The 22,076-nt window shown below is 38.5% G+C and overlaps 1 protein-coding gene across 1 annotated transcript in view; it reads left to right on the forward strand.

Annotated features, from left to right (window-relative positions):
• LOC139469391 (prolactin-releasing peptide receptor-like) overlaps window positions 1–17,407 on the forward strand; it is a 52,970-nt gene extending 35,563 nt beyond the window's left edge. Inside the window, exons 2-3 of the mRNA XM_071251553.1 lie at window positions 13,908–14,129; window positions 15,714–17,407. Coding sequence (XP_071107654.1) covers window positions 13,908–14,129; window positions 15,714–15,977 — 486 coding nt within the window. The 3' untranslated portion in view covers window positions 15,978–17,407. The remainder of the gene's footprint in view (window positions 1–13,907; window positions 14,130–15,713) is intronic.
• Window positions 17,408–22,076: the final 4,669 nt, after the last annotated feature.

The raw sequence follows: 22,076 nt of genomic DNA on the forward strand, positions 1-22,076 counted from the left end.
CATTCATGCCAAGGTTCAAGGTCACCTCCAATGTCATGTCCTAAATCAAAGCGACAAAACCCTTTCCATATTCATAAGACATATCTACTAAAAGCAGCGTCGATTGTACGACTGCTACTAATTAATTATGAGCATGTATTTATGAAGCACTATCAAAAAGTCAGTTGATAGTCACAAACACATGCAAATGCAGGGCAGTAGTTCATCTGAAACGTGTGTTAAAACGATAACTCGTGAAGACCTTAAGCCAATGCAACATGGTACGTGTCATCTTTAGGCCAGGACCGTGATGTGGAAATGTCGGAGTGACCAAACTACACATAACTATAACAAGTGAAGATGGCAGTGAAGGTACATGTATGCTAATTGAACGACAACACATTTTTCAGCAGGCATTTAAAGTTTTATGCACGTAGTGGTTTACAGTGGTATGTCATGATCAATGTGACCCACCCATGTGACGGGTGTTCCTGGTGGGGCAGGAAAAGGTCACCTTTTCGCGAACACCTGATGTCATCAACTATTTGATAGTGATTCATAAACATGCTTATGATACAGTCGGAATCGTACAACGGACTCGGCTTCAAGCAGATATTTCTTATCAATATGGAAGTGGTTTTAAGTATTACAAACACCCACAGACTTATTGCTGTATATTTCAGCATTGTATGTTTTGCTACAAGATATCCCTGCTAATAATACAAGATCTTTATCAAAAACAAATACAAAAACATCTAAATTCTTCTGATGATCTATGTTAAATCTCTTCATAGTCTATGTTCGCTTTAATCGTTGAATCCTACCACTAACACTCGGTAACCATGCATTCATTCCATTCTTTGTGCTAACTGCCTGACTACTCCGGTCACCTCTGCTAAATGGGAAGTTATTATTACTTCGATGTTAAGTGCGACGGGCTTATTTAAAAATATCCAAGCAATAACACGACTGAGGACTTCGCATATTGTACCCACATGGAGACTTGAATCAGCGTCGTCGGCGAACGACGAACGAATTCTGAAAGCGCTAGGCCTCCCCGCCGCGCCGGATACCTTGTTGTTCAAGGAGACTGTTAATGATTTTGCTGACGGTGTCAGCGAAGTTATATCTCCCGTGAAGCGTATTTGATCCAGATTAACGCCTCTACAGCCTCACCTATAATCAAATCCTGAAGCTTAAGTCTGAATCGATGGGGGACATTGTTCCTAACTGCTCATTATGATTGCCAATCCAAGCTCTATGACACCTGTGTGTGTCTCAGTGTTTACCAGAAGCGTTAACCCACGACACGATCAAGTAACATGTTTAGGAGACCTGATCCGACATAAAAGCAAAAAACTCTGTTCATAAATATGTCCTTTGGCATATCTTAAATACGTACAAGGCAGGGTTTGTCGTGATTACCATATGGCGATAAGGCATTTCCTTTCGTTTACTTTACCAAATTTAACATTCCTAATCGGATGAATGTTTGTTTTGGTTTCTGGTTGGCTGATCCTTAACATGCGTCGACTAAACTACAGGTAAGTCGGAAGAACTGGAACGAAAATTTCTTAAATAAGGAAAACAACTCAGCTATCCCTTTGAAAACAATTTTATATTTACATGCTGAAAACAAAACCACACAGTTAAGTGTATAATTCTTAACTGATCATTGAAATAAGCTTGACAGGCTGCAAAGTATTGACTGTACAAACCCTGTACACGGACAGTCTATCAACATACTCCCCAGCTAGAAATACTAGAAACACGGATTACAGTAGTAATGTATGGTCACTGTATGTAGTTGCACTTTGAGTCCTTTGAGTAGTATTCGTGTTGCATTTGCTTTGTTAGTGATAAATCAATGTGTTATAAGTATGGGGTTTTTATTGTAAAAAAACAGGTATGTTTTGTTCAATGAATTCAAAGCTACTCTAACAAATGGAATGAAAAATCATTAGTTTAATTACAAACATGGTAAAAGAGATTCGTTTCAAATATCGAGTGGCTTTCATCGCTTGCTGGCCTGCATGATGCAAGGACGCAGCGTGGAAACGCTTATTGACATCCAAGGTATCTCCATAGTGGTTGACTAGAACCTGGGATAGTGAACTAGTGAACGAATCGTAGATTAGCGTTAGTTTGTTTTCTTGTATTTCACAAAAGTAGTCTAGGAACTGCATACCTTTAGGCTTTTCTCCCACATCAAGTTGAGATACCGCTGTAAGCGGTGTTTACCCCAGCACACTCAGTCATTCACTAATTTGTCCGGTTGTGGTCAGCTTAGAATAATTGCATTGTTTTACCCAATATTGCACTTAAGACAGTATCTTTTGATCAAGGTTTCTTGGGTCTATGGAGACATGTCATCCTTTAAAAGAAACCATCCTGGTATATGTAGCATGTAAACTCCATGTGAATCCTCGTCCGTATTGGTATAAGAGCACATACAACGAGCCCGAATGCATGTCAGATGTACATAGGAGTAAGTGTACTTTTGAATAAACCGTTAACGAAAACATATTTTAAATAATGGTAATACAACGAATAAAAGACGCTCTCAAATTTTGCGGAGGGCACGGGTGGCCCAGTCATCTGAGGTGCCGCGATTCGTTGTGCAGAGTTGCGTCCCTTGGGCACGCCAGACACCTTTGATTGTGGGTTCGAATCCCGGCTCACCCCGATTATGTTTCTAGGTTTGTCAGCACCATACCCGTGTCTGTGGGTTTCACCGAAGTGGTAAACGTCTGAGACCTGCATTACTTCGAGCTTTCCTCCCACATTAACTGACACGCCGCGATATAACTGTAATACTGTTAAAAGCGGCGTTAAACCCACTCACTCACTCACTCAAATGTTGCATAAATCACGATATATCAACAGCAGCTAATAAGTAGTAGTCCTCACCTCACACTCGTCATTCATAAGTATGTAAAGCAGCGTGGCAGGAAAGTGGCATATGTTTAAAGACGAAGAACGTACGTGTTTGTATGGAGTTTACAATAACATATAGGCAATGTAGTACCTCCTACGATTAACCCGCGTCTTAAAGTGTTTCCAGATTTTAGCAAGATATTGCAATTACCCCAACTTTAACAGATCGCTATCACTGTTATCCCTTTCGCCATGTACATTTAAGCTTCGGTTTTGAAAGCTAAAGGCCTCCTACACATCCTGTAATCATGGGCACTTGCGGGTAAGTGGAATTTCCGGCCTCACAGAGAGCGTGGACACAAAGCCTCCCCATTTGATAGTTCAATGGTGTCTGCATCAATTGATTTAAAAGAGCACCTTCTTCAAATCCAGACATGTACAAATAAGTCATTATCTTAAAATAATATTTGTCAGTAAAATGTAAATAATGGTTGTGGTTAGTCTAAAGTTTGTCTTCGTTTTTTGTGTTGGTATCTGATAGTATCACTTAAGACTCGTTAAGCCCAACAACAGTTGTAATGACTCTTAACCTTCAAGCACGTTTCATTACCTCTTGACATATTACATCGTACATCATTACATATGTGTCTCCCTTCTAAATTGAATCTTCATGTATTGATTTATTACAACATTGCTGACTACTTCACACTACGACGTCAAACCACTCATCCACACCCATGGCCATATTCATTATCAAACACCGTGCTGGCGCGGGGTCAATCAAAGTGTAACTACAACTGAAACGTATAACTAATAGCTTGAAAGCCAACCCTGAAGGTATTTATTTAACCTTTAGTTTACTTCGAATCACAGGGCAAATCAATGCCAACAAAATATACTACTTAAACCTGGACACAATTACTACACAGACAGAACCACGGAAGCATGGACCATTCTTCTACTTATTCTTGTCGGGTCCACGCTCTGGTAACCATGTCATCAGTAATATTTTCGAGTTTCAATTAAAACATTTTTTTTATAGATCGTACCACATTGATAGGATATGTTTTGGTTGCACTACCGGTATTACGCATGTTTAGATGGACTACATGGGTAATACTTGTTTAGATGCCCCACACGGATAATATATTTTAGATGTACAGCATTGGTAGTTATACATAGCTACATCGGTAGCTACATGGGTTATATACGTTTAAATGCATACATGTTTAGATGCACTACATTAGAAATACATGTTTAGATGCACTATATTGTTAATACATGTTTAAAGGCAATCCATTAGTAATATATGTTTAGATGCATTTCGTTGGTAACACATGCTTAGGTCCCTTACACGAGTAATATATGTTTAGATGCACTACACGGGTAATACATGTTTAGATGCCCTGCATGAGTAATATATGTTTAGATGCATGACATTGGTAATGCATGTTTAGATGCACTACATGGAAAAAAACTTATTTAGTTGCACTACATGGGTAATGCATGTTTAGGGGTACAACCTTTGTTATACATGTGTAGTTCTACTTCACGTCCACTTCAGTATGGATAACTACATGGACAAGTGAGGATTGGATGCACGTCATGGGTAGTACATGTTTTATGCACTACATTGGTAATACATGTTTAGTTCTACTTCACGTCCACTTCAGTATGGATAACTACATGGACAAGTGAGGACTGAATGCACGTCATGGGTAGTACATGTTTTATGCACTACATTGTTAATACATGAGTAGTTCTACTTCACGTCCACTTCAGTATGGATAACAACATGGATAAGTGAGGATTGAATGCACGTCATGGGTAGTACATGTTTTATGCACGGGTAGTACATGTTTTATGCACTACATTGGTAATACATGTTTAGTTCTACTTCACGTCCACTTCAGTCTGGATAACTACATGGACAAGTGAGGATTAAATGCACGTCATGGGTAGTACATGTTTTATGCACTACATTGTTAATACATGAGTAGTTCTACTTCACGTCCACTTAAGTATGGATAACTACACGGACAAGTGAGGATTGGATGCACGTCATGGGTAGTACATGTTTTATGCACTACATTGGTAATACATGTGTAGTTCTACTGCATTTGTAATGCAGGTTCAGTTGCACTGCATTCAGGACACGTACATTTCTACTGTATTGAGAATACATGTGTAGCTGTACAGCATGTGAAAGGCATGATTGTGTAGCTTTCTCGAAAATGTGAGCGTATCGTGCCTCACGGAAGGCACCCGTCCCAAACACCTGAAAAAAAAGACGGGAATTGTATCAGACATCAGACATCCGTGGGAGAACTTGCTTTAGTCTTGCCGCAAGTACGTAAATCACTACGTATGTCTTCATTTGTCACTAAACAGCAAGGGTATGGTGTCAGGAAACCAAACCAGCGAATGATATCATTTCAAGACGTTGTATTGCAATACGCCAGTGGAAGGATATGTCAGATCTTTTCTAATATGTTGAGGTTATGTCGTCTGACGATTATGTACATTTTTCAGAATGCATGCAAAAAATGAGAAACCACTAAGTGTTGTACATGCATGTCGTATGTCAAACTAACTCATTTCTAACGTTATCCTTCTTATAACAAATGTCAGAGAATTGTAGCTTTTTTAACGCTTTATACGTGTCAGTAAATAAATGGAAATATAGTCATTTGTAACGTTGCCCCTATTCCGTGTACATCTAAGATTGTGGGGCCAAAGATGTGACTTTGTACACAAAACTGTTTTCCTCGGCCAAGACGTGCCCGTCAACAGGATCGTCATAGTGAGTTATGCGTTTGGAATCCAGGAGGTCTTGTGCTAGAATAGGAAGGGCGCCGTTGGGGGAGAGTAATTTATCATTATTGCAAATGATGAATTTATCATTATCACATTAGACAATGTCATGCTTTTACATCCCTTTCTCAGTAATTAATTGAGACGATATTCCTGTCGGATAATGTATATTCTGAGATACGAGGTTTCAACGCAATATCAAACTATTAGTCAGAATGATGATTCATTCCGATACAGGAAAAGTTCAACTTCATGCGTTTGGTGCATGTGCTGATAACATTGATAAATGCTCCAGCAGTAGGTGGGGTTTGTAACCGACCGGTCAATCATTCTCTTGTCACAGTGAAAACCCTAAGTTCAGGTCTCCAAATGGGTTAGGCTAACATTTAGTCTCTGAAATCTTATATTACACAATATCCTTCTTGACTCTAAAAATAAATAAAAAATTATATGCTGATTAGAGCTAGCTTGAGCTGGCTAGACTTGATTTTGTATGCATTTCTAGATTATTATTTTTTCATAAAATCAATATACTCCACGGTCATGGTGCAGGACTACACGTGGGTGTGTATAGGATATCTGAATCCCACCATCGTTGTCACTTTCTCGTTTACTATCATCTATAGTTCAAGTGCCATTTACAAGCACCAACCAACAACCTAACAAACGCCACGCACAGGGATCGACGCATCAGTACTGACGATATCAGGTACTTTCGTAATGTGTGAGGATGTTCTCCCAATCCAAATGCACGTACAGCATTCAGTTGCCAAATGTTTGGATAGCTTTTAAGTGAAACCAAGACTAGCATCTCAACCCGCGTACGTGTGATATGAAAGTCAACATACATGTAGATTTGCTGTTAAGAGATATCTTCTTCGGATTATTTTCGTCGCTGCATGTACTTCAACCAACACATGTGCCCCTTGGCAATATGCTGTACAAATTGGTTAAGTGCAATGAAAAGAGAATAAATAAGGCACTTGAAGTCCCAAAAGCATTATGAAACCTAACAGGTAATTGACATTATTGGTCCATATATACGTAATGTCATCCTCTTACTTCTCTTATATATGGACCCATGAAGATCCGAGGAAGAATAGGTCTTCAGCAACCCATGCTTACCGTAAAAGGCGACTATGCTTGTCGTAAGAGGCGACTAACGGGATCGGGTGGTCAGGCTCGCTGACTTGGTTGATGCATGTTATCGTATCCCAATTGCGTGAATCGATGCTCATGATGTCAATCACTGGATTGTCTGGTCCAGATTCGATTATTTACAGACCGCCGTAATATAGCTGGAATATTGCTGCGTGCGGCGTTGAACAACAAACCCAACCCAATCTGTTATATATGTAGTTGCTGGTTTTAATTATGCAAATGTGCACACATATTAATGGATGTTACGAGAAGAAATAAATATAAAATCATCAAAGTGAAAACCCCATCAACTGTTCTGTATCATGATATAGGTTCGAGGTGAATATGCTAATGCATAATGCTACATGCAACGGTGTTGCCAGTATAGAGCTTAAACGTTAAGCTTAATGCAAAGATATGAAGACATGAACAGTTATATGTAATTAAATCAAATCCTTGTTTTAGCCCCTTAATGCCGAGCGCCAGACAGGGTAACAACAAGTACCACCCTTTACCGTCTTTCGATATGACGCGGCCGGGGATCGGACCCCGGACCTTCCGCTCTCCGGATGGACGCTCTACCACTAGACCACGGAGGCGGGCGAATCCTGTTTCGAAATAAGTGTGTGACAAATTTTGGCACAAATAATCTTACTTAGCCTTCATTTGAATCGTAAAGACGGTAGTCGTCTTTCAAATAGCTTTTTGCGAGAACCAATATTTAGTAATGGATGGTCTTAATATCTATCATCTATGCCTCAAACATAATTTGCACCCCCGCGGGTTCTAGTCAATCATTCAAATAATAAATAATGTGTGACGCTGGTGTCTCGAAAGAACAATGGCTTTAAATTCAATCGTTTTCCACGGAACGATGTCAGTAATAGCGGAGGAGGGGTCATTATTGCTGCATTAAGTAACGCACTTGGGTTAATCATTCACTGAGACATCCTCTACTTTGAAGCAATGTTCAAGAACTTCCACATTGATCATAGAGTCTGGGGTTAGATAGTGGGTCATCTGTAGGGGAGGTCGGCAAACCGTTTTAGTGTTCTTTGGGACGGTTTGTTATACAGTAAACTACGGTTATAACGAACACGCTTATATCGAACTGACGGATATAATGAACTTACTTTTTTGGTCCCAACTATTTGCTGTAGTTATGCTGTATATATGCTTATAACGAACTACGGTTTTAACGAACTAATATTAGTAGTCCCTTTGAGTTCGTTATAACCGTACTTTACCGTACTTATGGTCCAGGCTTCGGCTGTCCTCTCCGTACACAAGTGTTTTATACTTTCACATGGTCCAATGTGTGAGGCCCATCCCTGTTGTCAGGCGCCGTGACTACAGTATTAAATACCATGCATATAACAGAAATATATAAAAATAAATTGCATTCTCTTTGATATATTTCTTTTCATTTTGCGAACATATTTTGTTGCTGTAATGTAAATAATGCAATTGTTGTTTTACATCCTGTTAATGTTTCACTACATGACGTAAAAACACATTAGGAAACACAAATATATTTCTTGAAGGCTGATTTAGATAAACTGAATGAATATTATATGATCTATTAAGTCACGAGAACGAGCAAAACGAGTACCCTGAAGAAAAATCGATGGAAGCTTTCTCTGAAGTTATGATTCAAGAAACAAATCGCTGCCACGTCACATTGGCAGACATGGATTGATTATCATTATTTGGCTGTAATTGCGTCTGTGTGATTGACTCTTTTGTCCACTGCGTTGCAGGTGAAGATGTATGCGAAGTGATAATACATGTATGACATAAAACATGATAATGGCAGGTCACGTGTTGAGGAGCTGACGCCGCGACGGATCATCCCACATGGACTGGGACTGTGAAACCTTATTACTAAGGTTACTATGGGGGCATATTCACTTTTAAAACGTGTTTAACGGTGTTTGTTTGTTTCTTGATTGTTTAACACAGCACTCAGCAATATTCCAGCTATATGACGGCGGTCTGTAAATAATCGAGTCTTGACCAGACATCCAATAATTGACATCATGAGCATCGATCCACGCAATTGGGATCGATGACATGTATCAAACAAGTCAGCGAGCCTGACCACCCGATCTCGTTAGTTGCCTCTAATTACGACAAGGATAGTCGCCTTTTACGGCAAGTATGGGTTGCTGAAGATCTATTCTACCCCGGTCTTTGCGGATCAATTTAACAGTGATAACACTATTGTCACACGCAATTAATAGGAGGCCTATATTACCTAGTCGTCTCAGGCAGAGGTGCTTCTCTTATGTGCTCCATGAACCTATGATCACGGGTTCGAATCCCTGCCTTGTCCTGATTATGTTCTAGGTTGGTCAGGAGCATACTCATGGGTTTCATCGAAGGGATAATGTCCGTCAGCATCGCTTCGGGAGCCTGAAGCTAGCAGCGTGTTGGGTGTTTAGTTTTACCCGATATCTAATATTTGTTATACAGAGTCTAAAGAACGAATTGAGTCCTGGTTTCGTTTTGGTTATTCAATAGTACTAGATAACTAAACAGGAAAACGGGAAGATAGACTGCATGTGAAAGAGTAAGAGTGACGTGAGGTGAAATGAAGTTTAGCGTCGCGTCCAAGATTAATGCACTTATATACCGCTATGCGTGCGTGCGTACGTGCATGCGTGCGTGCGTGCGTGCGTGTGTGTGCTTGTACTAGTCCGGACTAATGCCGATTTTATAGTGCTAACCTACTGAGTATACCATGCCGCAGTTTAACATGGACACCCCACTCAGACACAGTATACTGACTTCGAGCCGGCCAGTCCTTGTTTTAGTCCCTTAATGCCGAGCACCAGGTAGAGATTTCCTTCTTTGTTGGTTAGACTGGGTAACGAAACCGCGGCAGGTTAATGGGTAGTTATTTAAAATGAATACGTAAACAGCTCCACTGAGATATATAAATTAATTTATAGGCTGACTTGATGTGTTTCTTTAATATACATGTATCACTTTTGAATAACGAACCCGCTGTAACTTCGGGCTTCCTCCCACACCAAGCTAAACTTAGTGACGTGGTATGACTGTCACTTTGTTTAAAACGCTCACATAGTACGTGAGTTGGTCTGAAACTCTAGTTGTTAATCCGTTCGCTGATCACGTCTAAGACCGTGTTCGGTCCCTTACTTAGATACAATTTGGAAACCAGATTCTTGTTGTCCCAACGATGGAGTGGGTGAGTAATTATTGCATAACACCTCTTCAGCAATTTTGCAGCTATTGGAGGCGATTCCTCGATGGAATGTTTCTACAAGAGTCATTAAAAACTCACTCACTCACTCACTCATGAAGTAAATTTCGACAACATCATCAAAGGCTTATAATATTCACTAGGGACATATGACAGTAATTCATCGCTATTCCTGGCATAGCTCCTCACTTAATCTCCCACTGCTGCTGAAAACTCTGCGTGGGGTCTTACTGATTTGTAAGCCTCTCAGGATGAAGACGCGTTCTGTCAGAATACACAGTAGTTTTCCAGCAAGGATACCTTTCACATGTTTTTTAAAATCAGTAGAACCGTCTTGTTTTAGGTGAATATGTTATAAAGCAGGTGAAATGCGTCAATAATCTCTTTCTCACTCTCGGTCTGACTGTGTGTCCCCCCTCTCTCTCCCTCTCTCTCCCCCCCCCCCCCTCTCTCTCTCTCTCTCTCTCTCTATCTCTCTCTCTCTCCCCCTCCCCTCCATAGTACGTTCCGTTGGCACCGTTTGAATGTAGGGTGTGTAGGATATGTGTTTCGTTAACTAAAGTGAACCTGTACTTGTGTCTGATTCAGCCGTAAACTTGCTAATATCTCACTTTGCAAAATTTAATTTACAAATTTCCTATGAACAAGAAGCAATTCAATGAAATGCCTTCCTGCTGTGATTTGAATGACGACTAACTGCGATAAGTTGTTAACCTCAATTAGCAGTCACTTCAAGGATGTTGTTCCCTATGCTTGGATGCAGCTGCCGATTAGACGTGTGTGTACATGTATATTCATTACCGCTTAGGAAATGCTGCCTACGACAACCGTAGGGTCCTGATCACCATGCTTCTGAGAATATTGACTAAAGGCACTCGATTTGGTGAACAGACTTTTTTCATTTATGAATTGACATCTCCAATAAACTGGGTTTTGTTTAAATCAAGTCTGGGTCGTTACGGAATTAACGACATGGGTGTTATCGTAATATCTGTGAAATTGGACCAGTCCTTTTATTTCAATTTGTGTCATACGTTCCTATTGATTGCTGGAGTACCCTAAAATTAAACTGACAAATGTTTCCGTGTGAATTCGACAAGTTAGTCGGAAGAATGCGAAAAAATAATACTTCAAAACACATCAAGACATTTAGCATTTTTCTGAAACACTGCAAAGTATAAACTTTGTAAGCCCGCGGAACGTTTACTTTTTCCAGTTTAATATAGAAACTTCTGAAAGTTGAAAGAGCTATAGCTACTTTAAATTGTTCAAAGAACTTTTATCATTATGAGTGAGCGAGTGATTGTCATTGATTTTACGCCGTTTTGAATACTATTAGTGTTTCAGTAACATCAAGGTCTGTCAAGCATATGTTTGGACTAAACGACCAAAGGACACTTTGATAATTCACGAGTAAAGAATATTTCAAACAAATCAAGGATGACAATCGGGCCAAATTTCAGATTCGAACCCACGATGAGCGGACCACACGTTTCGCAAAAGATCACTTATCAAGTCGTGGCCCCTTTGAAGGCAATCGTGACTATCACACGAACATGGAGTCGATACATATGTGATACACAGTTTCAGACGTTGAAGAATTGCTGTAGTTAGCTTCATGATCTCTGTTAGAAATCGAAAACAGCAATCTTTTCCATTTCTGTCAAATGTGATTGGTTGCAGCTTCGGGATGTACGAGCTCTGTGTAGCCAAGAAGAGCGATCTTCTACAAAATGTCAGATTTAGCATTTGCTAAAATCTCAGACACAAATATCCGTTATCTGAAGGTAATCATGGCCACATCTAATCACGCTCGAATCCAGGTATCCTTCTCCGATTACTTCTTTATGTCCGAAGCAATTTAAAACTGAGTTCCTAATCCCCCTTGTCTGGACAGAGTAATCAGATACACACTGTTTTGTAATGAATGATTCTTTATGGACAATTCCGCTACGGCAACGTTATTGACATAAATCTTCCATGTGATGAAATGACTTTCTCCTGGTGCGATTGCCGGCCTGGTGGAAATTCAAATTCACTGATACATATGACATGCTTTAGTTTAGTCCTATTCTGTGGCTGTTCCAGGTTACGCATGTGATGGCTTAATAACGCTGCATTAAAAGGGTATCATAATTTGATGTAAATATCTGTTTAAATAACGACTCATCTTCTCATAGTAGCAACAGGTACATTTACTGTAATCTATTTGCCAACACTTGGTATCATCAATTATTCATAGTGATTCATAAACACGGGGGCACGGTTGGCCCAGTCGTCTGAGGTGCCGCGATTCGCTGTGCAGAGTTGCGTCCCTTGGGTACGACAGAAACCTAGGATTGTGGGTTCGAATCCTGGTTCGCCCCGATTATGTTTCTAGGTTTGTCAGCACCATACCCATGCTCGTGGGTTTCACCGAAATGGTAAACGTCTGAGACCTGCATCACTTCGGGCTTTCCTCCCACATTAAGCTGACACGCCGTGATATAACTGGAAAACTGTTAACAGCGGCGTAAACCCAACTCACTCACTCATAAACATATGCATATGGAATCTGCTTTTAGCAGATATTTCTTATGATTATGGACCGGGTTTTGTCGCTTTTAAACCATGGTAATATAGGCATAGAGAGAGGCAACAGACATATAAAAATAATATTCATATCACTTGATAGTTCGTAACCATAATAATAATGAATAAAGCGACAAAACCATTTCAATATCCAAACACAGTTTAATCGTCCATATGTACATGTAAATGGCTCTACAAGCCAGTTTTTTGCATGATAGATTTAAATCGGGATTCGGATTTGTAATCTGCAATGCCATTTTAAACCAATTTCACTTTTCCTTCACAAAGCAGTGTACTTAATGAATCTAGCAACTTTTAAGGTGCATGGGGCATGCGCTTTCTACAAAGGTTTTAAAGAGCATTACTCGACTCTGGCTCAGAAGGTTCTTGATCAGGGTTAGAACATTCAAGGCCTCAATGATGCTTTCAAAAGCATTTATGGCAGACATGGCAGACTTTCCCAATTTGACGCATCAGTGACCAAATGTATGTCGGATGCAATTCCCTATTTTTACTTGTGCAGTTTTTCCCGTGTTTCTTCAGGTTAACAATTTGATAGTGATTTATAGGCACATGCTCATGGTATTGTCGGATTTCTTTTGGAGTAAAAGTGTGCGTTAGTCAACAAAGAAACACTTACTTTTTTATTAAAATTTGGCGAGTGACGGCTGCTACCGGTAAAGCAGGACATGCTCACCCTTTTCGCGAACACCGAGTGTAATCAATGATTTTCAAAGATTCTTTTAAATAGATTTCACCACTATTATGTTTGTTCACACAATGGCACCCGCTTCGGCAGATAACCAAGACTGGTCATTCTCTAGTTTTCAGTTTCTATTTTTTTCATTATCGTGGAATCGCCTCCGTGGTCTACAGGTAGAGCGTCCGCACGGAGAGCAGAAGGTCCAGGATTCGATCCCCGGCCCGTCATACCAAAAGGCGTTAAAAGATGGTACTTGTTGTTACCCTGTTTGGCGCTCGGCATTAAAGGGCTAAAACATGGACTGGTCGGCTCGGAGTCCGTATACTGTGTCTGAGTGGGGTATTCATGTTAAACTGCGGCATGGTATCTCAGTGTGCCAGCACTATAAATTAGCATCAGTCCGGACTAGTACAAGCAGCCACACACACACACACACACACACACACACACACACACACACACACACACACACACACACACACACACACGTGCAATAATCATGGACGCGGCGTTAAACCCAATTTCACCTAACCTCATTGTCATGAATGAGTTTTTGTGGCTTTTGTTTGTTTGAATGTCTTTCTTGTGTTTCAGGTGGTGAAAATGCTGGTGATAGTTGTGTGTATATTCGGATTGTGTTGGCTCCCCCTCCATACATTCATAATTGTGATAGACTTCAATCCCCATCTACTGGAGTATAAATCTGAGCAACAGGAGATTCTATTCACTGCCGTCTACTACTTCGCTCATTGGCTGGCAATGTCTAACAGCTTCGCCAATCCCATTATATACGGATTTACAAATGATAGCTTCAGGGTAAGTGTAGACACCGTTTTATTCCATGTGTTTGAGTGTCTCATTATGCTCGTTTTTAGCTTAATCCGTTACCCAGGAAAAAAGTTAACTATGTATTTAATATTATTGGAATATAATGGATATCCTAAATACATGATTTTGTTTGTTTATGTGTTTGTTGTTTAACGCAGCACTCAGCAATGTTTAATGATTCTGGGATGTATATTTACATTGGATCGGATCCAACATATTTCTGTTTGGTTCTTTTATATTATTTTTCTCCATCACTATCGAGTCATTATTCACAAGTATAAATACATAATGCTTCAAGGTATAAAAGAGCTGGCGTGAGTGTCTGAGTTTGAGGTAACGCCTGTTATGATTTGTATCAGAATACATCAGGCAGACATTGTCCTTGAACAGAAAATATATCAAAACTGTTAAACATACTTTATATCTCTCTTTTATGTAATCATGTAGCGAATGTCCTTCATGGTGATGGTATTTAGATTTTTATAAATTTTGAAATATTTAGATAATTGAACATATTAATTTGTAATGTATATGTAAAGCATCAATTCCTGAGGTATCAATATTGCAAGAGATAAGTAACGTGTACCCTCTGTGCCTTGCCAACTGCCTAAATACCATGTCTATTGAGATATTCGAAATACGATTTAGTCAGTCCTCTTGCATTATATTCCCACTAGATCAGCACAAAGGGATCGGGTAATTATATATTCAACGTTCACTGTATATGGAAACGTGTAAATACTCTCTACTCCCCGGACTTAATATGCCACTAAATATCTGTTTTTCGCGAGTATAATTGTATTTGATGCTTGTTTGGCATATTTATTTATGTCCTGACCAGGAGTCTGGTGGATTCTATATTATCTCTGGTACATAAGCATCATGGGTTCCGTTGCCTATTGAATGAACACTTGCTTACATTTATATGACGGCGTGACTTCTATAACAATACTTTAATACTGTATACCATCTGTACACAGTACATGTCGTTATAGCTACGTTTCCATGCGATAATGATTCTACCTTTATTTAAAGAGCCGGAAACAAAGAATAAGGAAGAAACATGGTCAAATTTATATTTATCAACAAAGCATCATATCATCTTCAAACCGTTACTCTATATTTCAGTGTAGCGAAAAGGAACTGCTGTCACACGTTAAAAGTACAGTTATGGCAAACTTTTAACCATATTTGCGTACACCTCACGTAATCACTGTAACTTAACAGTAGTTTGTGTGAGTAGGTTTTTGATCTGTTTTTGCTTTGTCATTGATTGAACTTTTCATGTGACAGAGGGACTCTATATGCGAAGTCAATTAGAAGTGGGCAGAGAAATATCTAATGTTTTGTTCACGGTTGTTGAAAATTTCCAATCAATATGATAAACATTGACAGCCTTCACGTCAACTCATGGCCAGATGAAATTGTAAATTCCCCTTGAATTGTTATCCTGTTTATTTAATCATATCAATTTATTTTGACTATACAATCATCCCTATCCCAAAATAGTTAAAGATATGCACATACCGATATTCCCAATATGAATAATGTGTCTGTCATTTCCTGTTTCAGTCCGACCTAGCAGGCCTGTTTTATTTGTGGTTCCCTTTCTGTTCATGCCTGAAGAAGATGGTTGTCCGTAAACTTAGCATGTCAACATACGAGACAGCCCTTCCTCGACGTCAAAGCACGATGAGAAAACCGCCACAACACGCTGCAATGAAGCAATCTGTCAGAAATGGACATAAAGTGTATTTTGAGCTCAGACGATCCTTGTCAAAGGATGATGACGAAAATTGCAGACTCTCATGTCTGAATTCATCCAATGCTGTTTGATGCCCTATTCATCAATATCTGTACCACACAGTGACAGATATCTTCATTAAGCATCTTCATCTTCAAGTCCACAATAGTGAACCATGTATACTAAGAGATTTCTGTCTAGGCATATCTCACACATACATACATTTTGTCATTTTCCCTCATGTATTAATTACTCTTTGACTGTAATTGGAACATTGATGTGAATTAAAAGTACACAAACTTTTAAAAATATTTAAAATAGCTATATATATTTTATCATAATACTAGTATATATTTCAAAGTATTTTGGGTTGGTGGACAGGGTTTGGTACCGTGTTAGTTTCATAGCTGATTGGATTAGAGCATGTGATCGATGAAACCTAACTCCGAGAACTGATCCAGATCAAAGAGGCAAAATTAGAATACTAATTTATCCAGATACTATTTGAAAAGACTTCTATATACCTACTTGTTTGACCTCAGGCATAACAGTTCTCGAGGGCTCGTATTAGGAGGCAACTTATTATTTACAAATTAACACCAAGCACAATCAAAACAATTTTAGATGAAACGTGTATACATGCATGGTGTATATGCATGATCAAGAAAGTAGTTGAAATGCGAACATTGACAGGACCTGAAATTCATTAATCAATTACATCGTTTTCTTACACTAATAATGTGACACTCATTTAATTAAAAACATATTTACACCAACAATTACATATTGAACCTGACAAACAGCAAGTAATAACTATACATCCACCGTTCACATGTCTTAACATCGTTCTTACGTTCAGCTACTTTAAATTAAATAATACTGAACAGAGCTGGCTTTGAACATAATTGTACATGGTATACATATATGATTGACATTTTGTACTTGTATAACGTTTCGATTTTGTTTTGTGATTGATTATGCTGCTCAACTTTTGTTAAGGAAGTCATTACCTTACAGTATGGTTTGGTTACTGTGGACAAAGCGTTTTGTGTGTACTGTATATGTTGTTATAGAGATTGGTAAGCTTTATTGTTGTTGCAAGGGGTTTGTTCATATAAAGTTTATTTTTTACATACAAATGATACATGAACCACAGCGTTTTCAAGACTGCGAGAAATATGACAAACTTTACCCACGATACATATATTGCTGACGTGTCATTATTTCATATTTCTTTATATACTTCTGTCCTCAGCAAATTTTGAGTAGCATAACGAATTAATGACTAGCGTCATAAGGTTATATGTCATAGTTTTTTAAACCGGTGGAGAAATAAAAACAGTGCTTTTTCACTCTGTTGATGAACAGTGATAAAATGTTGTTTCAGTATTAATGCTGAGTGTGTAACCGTTCATGTACCGTGTGTGACAGAGTATAGTCATGAAACTGACCATTAGAGCTGTATAATATTCATTTTTTGAAATATTTATCATTGATATTATCACTTGAAAAATGAAATGTAAATAAACAAGAACATAAATTGTAGATTGTGTTCATGATTTCTATTTACGGTATACCAGCCTAAAGGATGTCGTTTCTTCAACAATGCATCAAATCAGTTTGTTCCACTTCCTGAGCGCTTGGGTTCTGTTTATGTTGACTTTACACAGAAAATGTAGGTGCAAACAGTTGCACCGATTACGATATAGGCTCTTTGTTCAAGCAGGAATATACAGGATATATTATAAAACATTTCGACCTTTAGTAAATTGCTAGTCTGATTGTTAAGCTTCTACAATCTGTATTTGTGGTGTGACTTACCAGAGGCTTTCATAACCAGCTAGTCAATATCGAAAACAGATGGTATTATTGATAACAGATGAATTATAGATGAATTAACAGTCAAATTTATCCCCATGGATAACAGTGTCACTGCAAGGCAATAGAAGCAGGTATCGATGACCTTACTAGGAGATGAATAAGAGAACGTGACTGTTGTTAATCGCTGATCGACAAACTGATACTCCTATCTTTCGGAAACAACCCGAATGACTTTGAGTAAATAAGAGTAATTCCATTCTATTTCAACTACAAGTTCCAGTTTCCATGAACCATACTGATACATACACATGTCCACTTCAACAGTTGTGAAATGTAGTCAACAAAGGCTGGAGTTGCTGGAACATTGATTGAGATAAGCGAAAGTTGACTCTTGGGATGTTGAAGTCATCCTTCTTGTCACACTGTCTCCTTTATTTCTAGTACAGGTGGGAAAATTTTAGAAGGGAATTGGCTATTTGATGGTTATTGACACCGATATCATATAATCGAAATACCTTAAGCTTATTATGATAAGTTTAACATCAGGTCAAAATCCTTCCGTTTTGACTTTGTCAATCCCTGGTGAAATTCCGATTCATATGCATAGGTAAGTAGTTCATAATATGTCTATTGTCACAACGTTTAGTAACAAATGTCCCATCGATCAAGGAAAGAAGGGTTTTTTCCAAACGTTTGTTATAATTTATGAGTGATAGTGAAGTACAAAGTTGAAAAATCAAATGTTTATAGTTGGTTCTTTTCTGCGATTGGAAAATTTCAAGCAATTACTTGGATTTTTTTAGAATCCACTTGGTATTAATTCCACTTTCAAATACTTTTTAGAGAATATACGGAAAGTTCTTCTCCGATAGTATTAAGGATGATGGTTATCTTTGAGAGAAGCATTTGGTGGTACATTTGCTGGACCCAGCAATATATCTCTCTTTCAATTGTTCTGGAGCCTTGGAACCCCAGTACAAAAGAGGAATGGACATCAAAACATGAGATCATTATTCAAAATATCATTCTCAACCAATTGTTGATCGTGCAATTATTCGCCGAATATTGTCATATTATTTGCAATTGTACTGCTGAACAAAACAGACCGTTTCCTTGCAGTGTAGACGCAGGTTTCACTGCGCATTCAGTCTATGGATTTATGGATGTAGACACAATCCCACCACACATTCTGTCGCCGGACAGAAGTAGAGAAATTTGAATGCTAAATTGGTATCAATCTGTTGTCTACAGCACAGGCTTCCTGAACCGTTACATATAATTTGCGTGAAACCATATCTGCGCATATTACATAACATCGTTGATTTATAGTATTATCTACTATTTGTTTCGTTATCCGAATTAGGCGACAGGTGATATGATCGGTATTACATCATTTTCCACATATACCTCAGTCCATTACCTAAAACATTGTTCCTTCACATAAACATCACATATACGATTTTGTTAATATACTGAAGTTGTACTACTGTCAACTTCGCATATTGTATTGGTCTGTATTATGGTCTATATTATCCCATGCGAAGTAATGTTCGTTGTAATGTTGTTTAATGTCAGTGTGAATTTCGGGTGTGATGAACTGACTTTGAAATTCCTGTGAAGTTTGTTTTATTCTGAGTCGACTATGTCAGACTAAACGGCCCACCTCTTGTACTCAGTAACACCATAATTAAAGAAGTCCGAGTTAACTGGGTGAGTGGGCCTCGGAGTCTGGAAAGCCAATTAAGCCTCAGTAAAATTCATCCTTCGTATTCATGGCAATCCCATCGTTACACTAGGCCGACATTTAACGAGATGCCAATTCATCATCAGTAAGAAAGGAGCGGCGGTCACAGATGTTGGAAGATATTTACGCACGTGTATATACTTGAGGATTTCTTGATGAATAATCCGTATTTGACTTAGGGACATGGTAACAAAAATGCAGAAATGGATGTGAACTGGGTGTGACCTACACTGATATTGCCATAACACACCCTCTCATAATGGTACAATAAACATGATAATAGAGGTACTTGCTATATATAATTTGAAAAAGTAACTTTAAGTATCGAGGAAAAAGGAGAGTGGTCTGTTTCTTACTCATTATTGCCTGCTTGTTTATAATCAGTATTGCAATTATTAGGTAGTATCCCTTTCAGTTTCATTTGACCTCAACTGTAAGCATCACGGTGTAATCGTAATTATGTCTGAATCAACCTGTGCGTATTCTGAAGAGCTGTCTTCTCATCTGATTGCTTTACCACATGTGACTAAAATATACGTTTAAAGTACATGTATTAGTTTACAGAGGGCATTTTCGAAACGATCAAACCTAGAGCTTCACAAACACATATTAGTATAACGTGTCGATTCCCAATTTGAGACAATATGTTGAACCAGAAATCGATGGTATACGTTCACCAAATGTATTACAACATTCACTAGGTGTACAAATCAATACAAATTACTACATAGCAATTGCAATGGCAGCACATAATAAAGTGGTAGTACAATATTCAACGGCACCATATTATATGATGGCAGTGATCAATAATACAGTGGTGAATACAAACATACAATCGTGATAATACTATATTCACCCTGCGGCGACAGTGGTCAAGCATCCGAGGCAGGGAATTCGGGGTGCTGAGTGATCTTCACACGAAAGCTGGTCTTGATGTAATGAAATCTGTGAGAGATACGAGAGGCACGTCCTTGGCCCCTTGTGTACAATCTAACAAGCTACTTGAAATTACCACACAGTGCCATCACAACATAGACGATTCTACGTGTTTCTGTAAAACTCTATCACAGTGCACGGTATTCCGGAAGTTTGCTCATTACACGAGCATCTAAGTATAGTAACTTCCTCTAAACTGCTTAAACAGTACTACATTCCTGACAACTAATCGTTGTCCAGATAAAATGCAATGGGCTTCTACCGCTACAATCGCTGTTTCACAACGCAATACACTGCCATATTACACCAGTAGACAATGAAACAAGGGACCGTCTATAAATGACCGAGTAACAAGGTACACTATCAATACACAGCACACATAGTAATATCTATCGAAACTATCACATAAGACAGGAAGTTGGTGCACACATACAAACACAATGTGAAACCACACGAAGGTTGCAATACGTATTATTTAATATTCATTACCATATTGTTTTTAAGGATTCGTGTGTATGAATAGTATACTCGTATGTGGCGTAATCGGATTGGATGAAAACGGAAACATTCCTGAAACAACTTATTTTATGTCCACATATTTTAAAAAGACTTTCGACATGCTTATGATATTAATACATAGATTGAGTTCGGTTATATTAATCGGAATTGCTTTCTACATACTTATACCCATGCACATGCAGTACTTTTGGTGTGGAGACATATGACGTCATCCAATGACCAACAACAACAGTAAACCTGAAACATAAGGTAACTTCAAATTGGCATGCTTATCGTGATTATAAAAGAAAAAAATAATTATCAAACATCATTAGCGTGTATCGTAACACATGGTTGTGTAACGAGCCGTGGTGACGTACTGGTACATGTATATGATATGCGTACATATTTACCTGACAGTATCCACACACCAAGGCCATTACGTACAATGTATTGGTAATGTGTGTATGTTCCGTCATGGTTTCCTGGCAATCATCGCAATACGATGTTACTCTCTGATGATAATGGGTAAAGGTCCATTGAGTGCTCAACGCTGTGAATTTGAAGACAACGTGCCTACAAATACATTTGCTACATGGATTTTGTGTTGGTGCAGCTTTACGAAAAATTAAATCCATCAATATCCTATTCATTTGATTAGTATGTCTAATCATATTGGTGTAACAGTTGAGGGATCATGTTATATATTATTAAATATTATTTAAATTGTGAACTCAGCAAACGTATTACTCTCAAATATCAGTCAACAGAATACTACTTTGCGAAACTGTGGTACACTTTTCGCGCCAAGTATTGCAGACATCGAAAACAACGTATGTAGTGATGCTTAAATACAATAGATGGGATTTTTTAGGCTTTTCATGTGGGGCTTCCAGACAGCTGCCTGGAACAGAATATGTTTATTTCAATTCTGTTTCCACTTTTTCAGCTTATGCATTCAAGCATTTACTGAAGAGATGGAAACACCAACATGAAACTGTTGACACCGACACTGATTATACACTGATTCTTTAGATGCTAGCAATGAACATATATCCATCAGATGCATTATTTGTCATGTGTAATTTCATCTTCAGAGACAAACCATGTTCTTCGTTTTAATCTTTCAAATGCTCTTTTTATAAAGCGTATGTACAATCAATGTGAATGAGCAAATTGAAACCTTAGAACA

This window comes from Haliotis cracherodii, unplaced genomic scaffold, assembly GCF_022045235.1.
Source record: "Haliotis cracherodii isolate W230 unplaced genomic scaffold, xgHalCrac1.p SCAF_2, whole genome shotgun sequence".
Taxonomy (NCBI): domain Eukaryota; kingdom Metazoa; phylum Mollusca; class Gastropoda; order Lepetellida; family Haliotidae; genus Haliotis; species Haliotis cracherodii.